This window comes from Pelmatolapia mariae, linkage group LG2, assembly GCF_036321145.2.
Source record: "Pelmatolapia mariae isolate MD_Pm_ZW linkage group LG2, Pm_UMD_F_2, whole genome shotgun sequence".
NCBI lineage: Eukaryota > Metazoa > Chordata > Actinopteri > Cichliformes > Cichlidae > Pelmatolapia > Pelmatolapia mariae.
Window position 1 is genome coordinate 14164634 of NC_086228.1, and position 13306 is coordinate 14177939.

Sequence of the window (13306 nt, forward strand, 5' to 3'; positions counted from 1 at the left end):
ATCCACAGGGGGCACGTCCATGTTTCCTGCTCTGGGTGGTAACACCAACAACAGGCTATTTGAAAGAACAAAAAACTGAAGCAGCTGGTAGATGTAGAGAAAGTGTTTTGTTTCTCTAAAGATGGGATATTTCCTATGCTTGTCAAGTATTTTTTCCAAAACTGCCTTTATCTGGATGGAATAATCATTTTGTGTAAGAGATAAAGCTATGACAAAGATCATTTTCCAACAATATTCCAATGGATACAGCTAATGTATTTGTGGAACTTTGTGCTTTGTAGTTTTAGAGAACCTTTTCAGAGTTAGGCCTATTAATGTTTTTAGTTATTCTTTAATAGTATACCTTCTAAGATGCTATCCATATGGCATCATGATCTCATCACTCTGTTTGTGTGCAATGTAGTCTGTTGAGATTAATCATTAATTAATCTGATGAATTAATTATTAGTTAATCATTCACTTTTTTGGTTTTTGTTAGGAGAAAGCAATTGTTAAGACATTAAAGCCTTGAACCTGCGAAGCCCACCCGGTGTCACTGTGAGAATACCACAGGTATACTCAGTGGATTCACAATGTCATGCCTCCTGCATTCACTAGTGAGTACAGTATTTCCAGTAGTGACAACAGAATTATTACCTATTTTGCGCATCATTTGAAAACTGTCAAGTGTGAATAATGTCCTGACTTGATTGCCTCAACATGGTTTGGAGTTTCCCGTCATACTGAGTCTACAGTTTTGACATCATCACACCAATCATCAGTCCTCTTCTGCTTATCTGGTTCAGGGTTGCAGGGGCGCTGGAGCCTATGTTAGCTGCCACTGGGCAGTGCATACCTTAGACAGGTTGCCCTATGGCTAATTCACTAGAAGTCAGCCAAAATGCATGTCTTTGGACTGCAGGAGGAAACCAGCATTTCCGGAGAGAAACTGCACAGGAAGAACATGCTAACTCCACATAGGCAGATGGATTTAAACCCAGGAACTTCTTGCTGTGAGGTAACACTGGTAACCACCAGACCACTATGCTCCTGTGCCACCCACATCATCACAATTTGCATAATTAAATTATATTGAAGTGTGGTGCAGTTTAGAGGTTACACCTTTCAAACTTTTTCTATTATTGCATATCCTCAGACTTTTTCGTTTTTTACTTGTTTTGTGTCTGAATCTATATCATGTCTTGTTTTGCCTCCTAGCTCCTGTCTTTTTCTTCCTGTCTGTCTTGAACCCAGCCTTGAGCCTATCCCCAAGCAATCATTTCTGTAATACCTTACCATGAAGAAAAAGGCTGTTATGCGACTATAGAAAATTAGATCTGAAGTGGAACTTCACTTTAGCACAAGACTGAATTATCTTCATTTAAGCACAGTCAGCTTCAGCCGGCAACACACTGTCAGCTATTACAACCTACTGCAGCTACACCTCACAGTAAAAGTCCCTGAAGTAATTCTTCAGGGAGTGATAAATAAGTTGTGAGATCAGCAGCCTCCAGTTAGATCAAAAAGTATCAGTGTGAAAGCCCCGTGTGCATCCCTGCTGGAAGGAAGAAAAAAACTTTTGGGAAACTCATTTCTGCTGCATCTTGATCGCTTACGGATTTCATTTCTAAAGTGGCTTATGTAACAAACAGAATTTCTTTGTGCGGCTTTGGTCGAAACACACACAAATCAGCTGGTGTTGCTCATCAGTGAATTTCTCTTGAATTATAAAACACATGCAGCCATTTAGTTGGTTTGTTCACAAATCAAAAAATCACTCAGAGACTAAAATGGGGAAGGTCTGCACACAGGTGAACTACAATTTAATCATTGGAGAATTCAGTCATTAAATTATTTATTGTGTAGCCCTTTTCCATTTTGTCACATGCAGTGACTGAATATTTTGTCTTTGGTGTGAGCACACTCAGTCTTTTTTCCTGTCATTACTCTGGTGCTGCCAAATTTAGAAGCCTCATCAGAGTCAAAAGGAAGACCTAATTTTAAAGCACGCACCTGCCTTCTGCTCTCTAACAATGACAGCATCTGGTGTGTCATCCATGAAGCAGGAAATACATCACAGTTAATAGCTTTCTAATGAAAGGAAAAACCTGAGATTGATTATATATAGACGGTATAATGTAATTATAAAGACATTCTCATATACTCCCCAGATAAAGACCTTGGAGCCATAATTCAGCCAGGTATAAGGCATCGTTGATTTACTGTGGGTTCTTTCACAGCTCATCTTCTGCTCAACATCAGTGGCTGCACTTCATTCATAAAAAGTGTGCAAATGTTGCAGTGTCCTTAATTCAAAAGCCTTAGGCAGAATCAAAGCAGGGTCATTTTCTCATGTTATTTTTTAAGACAAATGGCTTTTATCACCACAATGAGATGCAAGTAATGAAATATTTTCAGACATCATCATGTGCATGTACAACTTTGCTGCTATCGGTTGCAATGGTGATAGTGTGAGTGAAAAGCAAACTATAAATCTTAGTCATTGTTATGTCATTCATGACAGTTCCTCCATTCCATCTATCTATCTATCTATCTATCAAATTCAGTTATTCTGTTTGTTCAAGTAAGGCGCATATTTTATCTCTTTATAATTCAAACAACCTGGTGATCAACACAGTTAAATAAAAGTACCACAGGCACTCGGTGAGGGCCTTATACAATGTGAGAGAATTTTTTTTAATATTATTACAACACTGATAAAAACAAATAAAAGTAAACACTGAAGTTAGTTAAAAACAGTAACAGACATTGTGTAAGAGATAAGTGCAGATTGCATGAACAAATAAGATATAAACTATAAATCAAAGAAAAACATTGGGATCTTAACCTGACAGGTGTGCTCACCTGAATAAAATGAAAGTGTTCACACCTGTCTAGTATAATTAGCATCTCCACAACAGTAGAACCAGTCGTTGTAATGACATTATTGGACCGGTTTGTACCGTTTGTTTAGGCCCCCGGGCCACATGTTTGACATCCTGGTTTTAAAGCGAAATAACTGTTCCATGAGAAAATAATTCATCTGCAGTTGTTATTCCGCTTTTATATTGAACCACCTGTTTGTACACAATGAATAGCGACCACAGGTTGAAAACTACAAGTCCCAAAAAGCTTTGCGCCACTCATTAGCGTGTGTTCTGCATGCAGTGGGGAGAAATGTAGAGTGTTAGGAGGCGGAGAGTCAGTCTGCTCACTGTGGAGCTGTGTAGGGGCAGCAGGAGGAGCCGACACCGACAGAAAGGAGCGATTCAAAGAAAGACGTGAACGTTGCTCAAATGCACAAAATTGGGCTTTGAATTACGCCGGGAGGAACGGTCGTGTGGTTTATTCGGAGCCTTTGGTTTGGACTGAAAGGGTGTAGACTACGGACACGGCAATCCCCTTTACCCTCCCTAAAACAGCGAGAGGAATCGGAAAGAGGTGAGAGGAAAACCGTTTGGGACTGTGAGACATTTAAAACTAGCGAAGACAGAGAAACGCTCCACAATTGGCTCAATTGAAGTTGAAGGAACAGTTCTGGTGGGCTGCAGGAACATGACCGGCTTCAGTTAGCCTTTATATGATTTTTTTCCTTCTTAATAAATGCAGTTGTTCCCCGGTCTAGTCATTTTTAAAAAGCCCCCATAGGTGTAAATTGTATCCCATTAGAAATGGGTGAGGTTTGTCTGCCGTACAAAAGACTTGCGCTTCCTTTCCAGTCAGCTGAAGTGAATTTATGTCGTTTTCTCTGATGGATGTATTTTTTTGTTTGGTTTTTTTTGGTCGCCTTCCGTCTTAAGACAGCTAAGGTTTGATGTATTGAACACTTATTTGGAAGGCTTTGTGTTGACGGCGGGGAGCGCCTTAGAAAAACAGAAATGTGGAAATGCATAGCAGCCCGTGTAAACCCTTGTTATTTGGCAGTGTTACAAAGTAACCAGCAAGACTACGTGTGCGCGCGCGCACGTGTGCGTGTAAGTCTCTGGGTGTGTGTAAGCGTGTGATTTCTTGGCTGGGGAGACTGGGGAATATTTGCATTTGCTCCAGTATAGAAACAACAGCGATGATAAACAACTAAATAGGAAGATGGTTAAAGTGCAGCTGGTCACCAAAGCGCCAGAATCTTCACGGTGAGAGCTTCAATGGGCCTTTTTGCCCTCTAAAGTTTAATCATTGCTGCAAAACCTTAGAAAAAAGCTGTTATGTTACATTTACGCCCATGTTAACGACCTTTGTACGTGCAGCAAAGGGGGTCCTGTTACTTGGACTTTATTCCCCCCACAGTTCAGGACGGATGTGGACTGTTTGGGATTTAAAGCCACATAGGAAGGAAGAGGGGATCAGTGGATAGACTAGAGAAACTGGACGAACCCCTGCCAAGAATTTAGTTGCAGGGCAGGCAGGCAGTGATGTGGGATGTGGAGGATGAAAGCACCGAAAAACCAGCTTGCCCACCTCTTGTAGCTCACTAAATAGAGTTCACTCTTCTTTGTAGGCTGGAAAATATCTGTAAAAGTACTGTGCATGATGATAAATGGTGTCAAACTGCTTCAGCTTATATGGAGACTCTTTAGGGCAGTAGATGTCTAAATAAATTACGCACTTGTGTTTTCCACTGTCTGCTTCTAGGAGAGTAAAATATGTCTCATCAACTGCCTACTTGACTAATTAGGACATATTGATGATTTTTTTTTTAATTTATGTCTTCTCATTTTGTTTCTGTTTTCCAGGGAAGGAGGCAGGCTTAGTGTGTTATTGGAGAAAGCCATTCAGCACTGGCAGTCTATTCCATGTTAATGTAATGGAAACACCCTTTTGGTCAGTAGCATCTGAAATGCATCAGTGGAAATATATCAGTAACTTCCATGGCTAATTCTATCAAGCAGCGGTGGCTTGAGTTTGCCAGTGGATGCACTCAAGAGCCGAGTGCCCTGCCATGCCCAGCGCCATGCTAAGGCAACACATTCATAATAACAAGGAGCATTTAGTTCAACCAGTGGGGAAGCTATGGAAAAAGTTGGTGGAAAATCTATGGTTTAAACCTCAATTTTAAACTTCCTTTTTTCATTTTGACCTACATTTTCTCTAACGCTCCATAGCTCAGTTGCTTTTCCTGCCATCCACAGCGACTCTGCTTTTTTCTCTACTTTTCACCCAGCTTGCCTTCACTCTCGCTGCTTCTTAAAACCAAGGACAGCTAAAGTGCATCCTTCTTTTGCACCTGACAAAATGGATGTTCGAATTTAAAGCCAGCCTTTGTTGGAGATGAAAATGTGAAGGGGCGTAATGAAGGGAACCTGAAGAGGAGGAATAGGTGGAACAGCAGCACTAGATCAAAATGGCCCAAACCAGTTTGCTGAAAGGGAAGCGCTTTTACTGCCGGGAGTGGGTGTTCCATAAGATCCAGCATTGCCTCCAGGAGAAAACCAACAACCTCAGTGGAGTAATCAGCACTCCCAGTAAACAGCCCCCGTTGGCACCTGGTGGTAGTGCGTCCAACCCTGGCACCCTCACAGCAGGATCTGCAAAGTCGGGTAGCTCCTGGGGTGTGTTGCTGGTGGGAGGGCCAGGGAGTGGGAAAACTGCACTGTGTACAGAGCTGTTATGGCCCACATCAGCCCAGGGAACCCACCGCGGTCTACACCAGCAAAGCCTGGCTTTCCACTTCTGCCGGGCAGATGACTCGGACACGCTGTGCGTAGGCGGTTTCATCCGAGGTCTGGTGGCTCAGATTTGCCGCAGCGGGCTATTGCCAGGATATGAGGAAAAGGTGCGCGATCCGGCTGTGCAGAACACTTTGCAGCCTGGAGAGTGCGAGAGGAACCCCACAGAGGCTTTCAAGAGGTAAAGACACACACACTCACACAGTTAAAGTATGACTGCAAGCAGATGATTTCACAGATTAGCACCTCTTTACAGTGAGACGGATAACTAATCCATGTCGACAGGACCTCATTCTTTGCTTAATCAATTAGTCAGCATCTAAAAGCAAATAGTTGCCGTTTGCAGCTTGCCTAATGTGACTATTATGTGTTTTTGTCAGTTTTTATCTCATTGTTTAATACTGGCTGATTAGACATACACACCACCATCCTGTTTTTCAGTCTCTATCAGTTTTTTCCTGTTGATTCATTAAAAAAAATAAACTGATGCAGTTATATATCTTATTGAAACAGCTACCTATTGCAGCCCTGCACAAAATTACCTGAATTATGATTCCTTTTTGGAAAATATAAATCTGCCTATTAAGTGTTTCTTCATATCTTCTTGCAACTTTAAGTTAAAAAAAAAAAAGAAATGGTAAAAAACGGTGTTTCAGGTAGTAACGGAAATCTAGGAATTTGGTTTGACTAGAAATGTAAAGTGCAGTCAGCCCATCCCCCCCCAAACCTACCCTCTCCACCTCCTGACCCTGATGCACCTCCCCCCGTATATATTTTTTTTTCCCTGCACACACTCATCACATAGCTCCGCCCCAGCAGCCTCTCCAGTTATTTCTTGTCATGGTTTTGTCTGTCCCCCCCCCCCCCAGTGCGACATGCTGGGTGGGACTGTCCCTGCTTGGCTTCGGATTCAGGAAAGGTCAGATATTTTTAAGTTGTAGCTTAGCTCATGAGGTGAGAGACTCATGAGAAAGAAGCTTTGAAGTACCACTGACTCACTGACCTGGGTGAACTGAACTGTGATTGTTAGGTTCACCTGGGTCAGTCCAACACTGTGCAAGATGATGAAGTGCACATGTAAGGCTGAAGTACAGTAGGCTTGTGGGATTCGAGCACCCTGCCCGGACATGTAACACGATCAAGATGGACTGTTATTGCAGACGGGGGCTTTAAACGGAGCTGCGTGTGTGCGTTACTTGCACGACTTGTCTACACAGTATAGGTCAGGCCGTCTATGCAACACAGGCTGGAATGCAGCACTGTACACACACGCTCACGTTTCTCATCTGGCCATCTGGTGATGCTTATTGCACCATCTCAGCATCACACACAAGAAGAAAAGTAGGTCAAATGTTCAGTAAGGTAAATCATTTTTCAATTACTCACCAGAGTCAAGATCCTAACCCACCTTTTGTTTTTCCTTTCTTTTTCTTTTTTTTTTTAAAACCCACTCATTCCTAAGGAAATGCTCGTCTTGTCATCGTCTCGTAATCACGAGGCTTCCACCAATGATTCAGACTTCAGTTTGCCCCTCTGAGGTAAAAGACAGGTTATCATAGGAACATTGAAAAATAGACTGAACCCAACAGGGACAGATTTTTCACTTCAGCTCTGCTCTGTGTCACTCTGAATGTTGAGGGCCTTTTGCGGACACTTGCACTTCACTGAACCCAGCCTCGTGAAGCAAATATTCTGTAACACTCGAGACCTCAGGCTTTAAATCTGCAGACAACAAAGACACAAGGCCTATTATCTCTGCCTGTTGTGTTAGTCAGCCACATAAATAGTTGAGTAATGCCTTATCGCCATCTCAGGTGTAAAAGCTTCCCAGGCACTGTTGTACACAAAAATCTGAACAGATCCCCTGCTGATCGAGATGCTATCTGGATTCAGGAAGTCAAGATTGCATCTGGCAGTGGCATTTAGAAAAGTACAAAACAAAGCAAGACGCGGAACAGTGTTATTCTATGAGTAGTAATTTACATCAGGACTAACGTTTACACAGGGATGCATGTTTTGTTTTGATTCAACTACCTCTGGGTTCACATTTATTGCAATAAAAGTCACACGAGTTTCATTTAGTTAAGGGTCTTGTTTAACACAGGTTTTTTTGAGGAGCTGTTGACCCCCTCCTCCTCCTCCCCTGCCTTCCAGCTGTGATTTTAAACATTACCTAGTGAGTGAGTGCAAGAGGCCCTGCAAAATTCTTTGGCCTAGCCAAAGACAAACAAGTCAGTTTGTTGGTAGTAATCACCAGCGCTGTGTTAATACAATGGGTTTACATGGGTTTACGTCCACTTACTTCCACTCTGATACCACAACTAACCAAAATTTGGACATTTTAATAAATCCCTGCACATTTTTTATGAACCTGAAGTTTCCCCCCATGTTGTAATCCTTAATTTCTGTGTTTTATTGCTGTCAGGTTACAAACAGATGTAGCATGAGCAGTGACTTTAATAATAAGAAGCAAATGTACTATTTAAATGAAGGATATCTTCAAAGTAGAGTTAATTTTTAAGTATGACTAGAACAATCTTGCATTTTAAGATGAGTCTTGTGGACATGATGATTAAATTAACAATAAATGGCAATCAAGTGAATAAATAGAATTAAAGCAAGTTCTTAAATTTTACCTGATTATCTACTGATTCATTGATTGGATACTTATCTGTCGGTCCAGTATCTCTGCTAAAGGACAGATCAGTTCAGTTTTGATGTTTACTAGATGAGATGTCAGCAGTGCATCCGTAAACCTGCGTGTGGAGCACGGAGAGTGCTAATGACAAAAGGTCAGGACTTTGGAGGCATTTCACGCTGGCTCACAACAAGTCGTGTTTATTTCTTTGCAGTTGTTTGTAACTTTACCGATTCAACAGCAAATGGTGATTCGACGATGATGGAAAGGAGCAGTCGATGGAGGTTTTCCTTGTTTCCCTCGCTCTTAACTCCAATTTGCTCAATCGGATGAATTTCCATCTTAACCTGTCTGTCAACTGCTCTGTAAAGTTTGCAAAGGAGCAACTGGTGAAACAGAGAGCAATGAAGGCAATACGGGAAAGGGGCACAGAAAAGCAATAATTCAGAAATTTACATGAGAATTTATGCTTTCAAGTTTCTCAAATCTGGCTTTTTTATTTTTTTATGTTGGATAGACAAAAACATCTGAAATGCTTTTTCTGAATTTTTTTGGCCTAAAATAATAGAAAGAGGAAATAACCCGAAGGTCAGTAAAAAAATAAAAATCTGTGGCCTTAATCGTAACATTAACAAAAAAATCCTTTAATAGATTGTGATCATGACTTTAGTTCTTTTAACCAGACTTTCTATAAAGTCTTTTTTAATTCATGCCTGCATCAAAAGGCAGTTTCACCTTTTAATTTGCCCTTTGTGTGCTTCAAGTCTGCCAGTGCCAGCGTGTGTCTTGTTCAGACAATAAACTTCATAAAATAAACTTTGGTACATTCACTGCTTGCCGTCAGAGCTATCTAAAGGCTTTGACACTTGAGTTGCAGTGTATCATCAAAGATTCGACTTCCAGACAAAGCCGAAGCACATTCCTCTGTCTTTATCGCTTCTTCTGTAGTCTGTCTTAGCGCTATCAAAGGCCACTGCCATGTTTTGACTGGAGTCCTCCCGTTTGAATCAGTTTGTGAATTTTAAACAACCAGTCAGCCTCCTGTCATCCAACATGCGTCACTTTCTCCCTTCAGGACAAAAGAGCTGGCTTCGAATAGGTGGAATTAACTCAGTCGCGTCGGTCAAATGACAGGCAACAGTTGCTTTTTGTGGGTTTTTTTTCCCCTGATGGGACAAAGCAGGCTTTTAGTGTAGGTGTGACTTATATGTGGATCTGTTGTAAGGCTATTCTCCAGTAAGCAGGAGTTAAGTTTGAATTGCAGCTGGACAAGTTTCTATTTTTATAGAAAGGGCACAGACTTCAGAAATGATGAATGACTGTGGCTTTAACTGGTGAAAAAGATTTGAACTTTCTTGGCAATGTTTTATTCCCTCAAGAATTGTCTGTGGAAGAAATTGATGATGCAGTTTTGAGATTTTCCTAAAAGATGGTTAGAAATGTTGATTTTCTGGCAGCTTCATCAGACGGTTCTTTGTAAAAAATTTTGCCTGTTGCTTTGTTCCAAACAACTGTTGATCCTCTGGAAAAATAGTCACATCAGTCAAAGCTAAAGAAAGATTAGATCAGCTGTTCTTACCTCCGGTGAGATCATGAATATTGTTAAACTTTTTTTTTTCCCTAGTCATTTTTCTAGACAGTATTGGCCCAATGGGATTTCCTTTTTAAGCGTCTTGACATGTGACCGATTATGCCAGAGAGACAAATGTAGTGACGTTTGCAAAGGCCTCTGATCTGATTGTTACCTAAACGAGAGAAAGCTTTAAATAATATAAAATTAACGTAAAACTGTGACCTCACCCATATTGGTTGCCTGAGTCTCAAGTAAAACTAACCAAGCGGGAGCTCCGTGGTGTTTTTTTCTCTTTGTGTTGACTTTTTGACTGTTGCACGTTGGGCGGCCGTGCTTATTGGGGTTAAGGGACCTTAAATGAAAGCAGCTCGCTGGCTTTCATGTGGTGCACGGCTGTGGAAAACTCGCTGCAGATTAGGCCCACATTTTAGAAACCAAAAAAAGACTCCCAGTGTGACGCATCAGCTCCAGTAGAGCAGATGAGGAGAAATGGCAGCACTGGTGTGGCTGCACCGATGACTCAGCAATCTAATGCCAACGTCTGTCTCCACACCACCGGCTATGTGTGTACTTTTTGTTAGAGCTTATTTGTTTGTGGATATGTCTGCCTACGTGCTGCATGTGGGCATACAAAACTGATTCATGTAATTGTTACCCTCACACACTCACAGTCAGCATTGCTGCAAGTTTATACTCATTCATGAAGTGAAGCTCCTTTCTCATTGTTCATTTAGTCTACAGAATATTGGATAATTGTGGAAAATGTAAATCATGTTTGTAGAACCCAAGATTAAATCTCCATATGATCTCACAGTCTAAATAAAAGTCTCTAATTTATTAGGACTTGGAACAGAGGAAAGCAGCAAATCCTAGCTTTTTGCAAAGCTAGACTTGCTGAATGTTTGCCTGACATATTACTTAAATGGTTAAAGCCCCTGAAAACTTAGTTGATGAATCAGTTACAATTTGAAACTTTCAAATTAAATACAAGCAAACTTCTAAGACTTTCTAGTGTTTGAATGGTTTAAAGAAAAAGGTTAAAAAAACTGGACTAGTCTTCTGTGGCTCATCCGGATTGTGTGGGTGTGTTTTAATCCCGTTTGATTGATAATGGTCTGGAAACCTAAGCAAACAACCCCACAACTGTCATCACATTTTGCTGCAGAACCTTGATTGGTAGAGATGAATATGAGATCACCTTTTTCCAGCAGAGTCCCACCCACTTGAATTCTAAGGAGCTTGGAAAGAAAAGCGTCTGGACTTCTTTAAGTCTCCTTGAAGACGTTTCACCTCTCATCCGAGAAGCTTCTTCAGTTCTAAGAGTAATTGGTGGAGAGTCCCAGATTTTAAGCCCTATTGGAGTGTCTTCAAGAAACTTAAAGAAGTCCAGATGCTTTTCTTTCCAAGCTCCTTAGCCTACAATGACCTGGATGACTGAGAACCTTCACGGACACACCCACTTGAACCCATCGAAACAACTAAGGACCAAAAACAAAGACAAATTTTGCTCATTGGAGCACTTCTCAGGGGCTTTAATCGAATATTGAGATTATTTTTAGAAAGCAGAAAGCTTCAGCATCACTCTGCTGCCCTTTGTTACCAGAAATCTGTGAATCCAGGTAAAACCTCTGCTTGAAGGTTTACCTGTCAGTGCTGAAATCCTTCCCAGTGTGTGTATTTGTGTGCTTAAGCTGCATGGACCCAGCTGTGGCTCTGTGTACATCTGTGTGTGAGGAGAGCAGGAGCACAGCAGAGTGCTGGATGAGGACAAGAGGGAGGGAGGGGGGCCCAAAAAGGATAAAATTTCAGATTCCTTTGACGGTATTGGATAGCTGGCCAGGAATGCACACCTCGTCTGGGTTGGGAAGAGCTCGGGGGGATTTGGAATAGTTATGGTATGAGGAGGTATGCATGGTAGCCATGAAAGAAGTGTGTTTACACTTTGTCAAATCATTAAACAGCATCATTATATAGATGCATAACGTTGAATGAGGAGATCCCGTTTTATTATAATTTACCAAGAAATTGGTCCATTTTGAACAACTACAATTGGAATTACTTTGGGTAATAAGTTGACTATAATACTCTCACACAGTGAACACACAATGTAGTCATTGTGTGTGATCAGTCTCGTGAGATGCTTTCAAATAAAAAATAAAAGTCATAAGACTCAAAGATTAGATTAACTAAAATTTATCACTTTAGCAATGGTCTATTAAGAAGATTCTTTTCGCACTTGCCTTTGAAAGCTGTAGCTGTTTTTGCATGAAAGCAACTTGGATCTCTTTTTATATGCCTCTCACTTCCCCCTGACCAAGCAGTCTCCAACACACCATTTCTCGGTCAAGGAGAAGGCATTTGTCTGCCGAGGGATTCAGCGCAGAATTGATCGTGCAAATCCATTAAGACGAGATCAGATTCTTGCATTGTCCAGCAGGTTTAAAGAACAGCTGAAGAAAACACTTTTTAAATACTTACAGGGCTTTTCTAAAATGATTTTTGTTACTTTTGTGTTATGTCAGATAATCTGCCTTCGATACAAGGTTTATACACCTGTTTTGATGCCACAGGCTAAAGCGTGGCCTGAAGTGGAGCGTGGCTGAGATGTCAGAGCCCTTTCCCCAAATCCTGGGATACTTAAGATGTCAATATAGAAATTAATTTTTCTACCTATGGCACAAGCAGGTGCAGCTTTTCACGCTGTATGCCCACATTATAGCCTGACATAAACCCCCACCTAATGCAAATGTGGTAAACACTATACAATATTAAAAAAAATAATGCTCTCTCAAATTACTCTAAATAAAAGAAGAAATACACCAGATCAGCTACAGTCTTAGTTGTCATTAAGCTGTCAAAAATGATACTCACATATTTTGTCATACTTTTTCTGTTATTGTTTTATGGTTGTCCATAAACTGCCTTTAAAAATTCATTTTTATAGGGAATCTTTTAAAAAGAAATATATAATTCAATTGAAAAATGAATAAATTAAAATGTAAAGGGTGGTGGTGGTGGATAAAAGTTCATCAAGAAGAGGAGTTGGGCCCTAACTAGGCTTTGTTTTGACTCTAAAGTCTGCCTCGCAAGGGCAGCCGCCGGTCGTTGGCAGTCTGCTTCCACCTGGGGATGTCTGCGGGGGCAGATGAGGCGAAGAGAGAGCCCCAGGCGGCAGTGGACTCAGATGCCTGCTTGAGACATGCTCAGCAGCCAGTGGGTGAATATTAGAGAGCTGATGCAGACAGCCAACTGAAAGTTGGATTGGGTAAGAGACCCTGAACAGTTTGGAGACACTAAGGAACCAATAACCCACCTACAGCTTTAACTGTGAAACCTTGAGAGATTTACGTCCTGTAGATGCATCTTGTTGATCGAAGGCTCTCCGTCATCCTGGCTGAAGCTGCTCTAAGCAGCAAGTGAGTTTAGGGTGGGTTTAAATTTCTCTGGTGTAAA

General features: G+C 41.2%; 1 protein-coding gene across 1 annotated transcript in view; it reads left to right on the plus strand.

Moving 5' to 3' along the window:
- Window positions 1-3203: 3203 nt before the first annotated feature.
- The window catches only part of ankrd50 (ankyrin repeat domain 50), a 36714-nt gene continuing 26611 nt past the window's right edge, over window positions 3204-13306 (plus strand). The window contains exons 1-2 of the mRNA XM_063493428.1: window positions 3204-3420; window positions 4710-5823. Of these exons, the coding sequence (XP_063349498.1) occupies window positions 5318-5823 (506 nt within the window). The 5' untranslated portion in view covers window positions 3204-3420; window positions 4710-5317. The remainder of the gene's footprint in view (window positions 3421-4709; window positions 5824-13306) is intronic.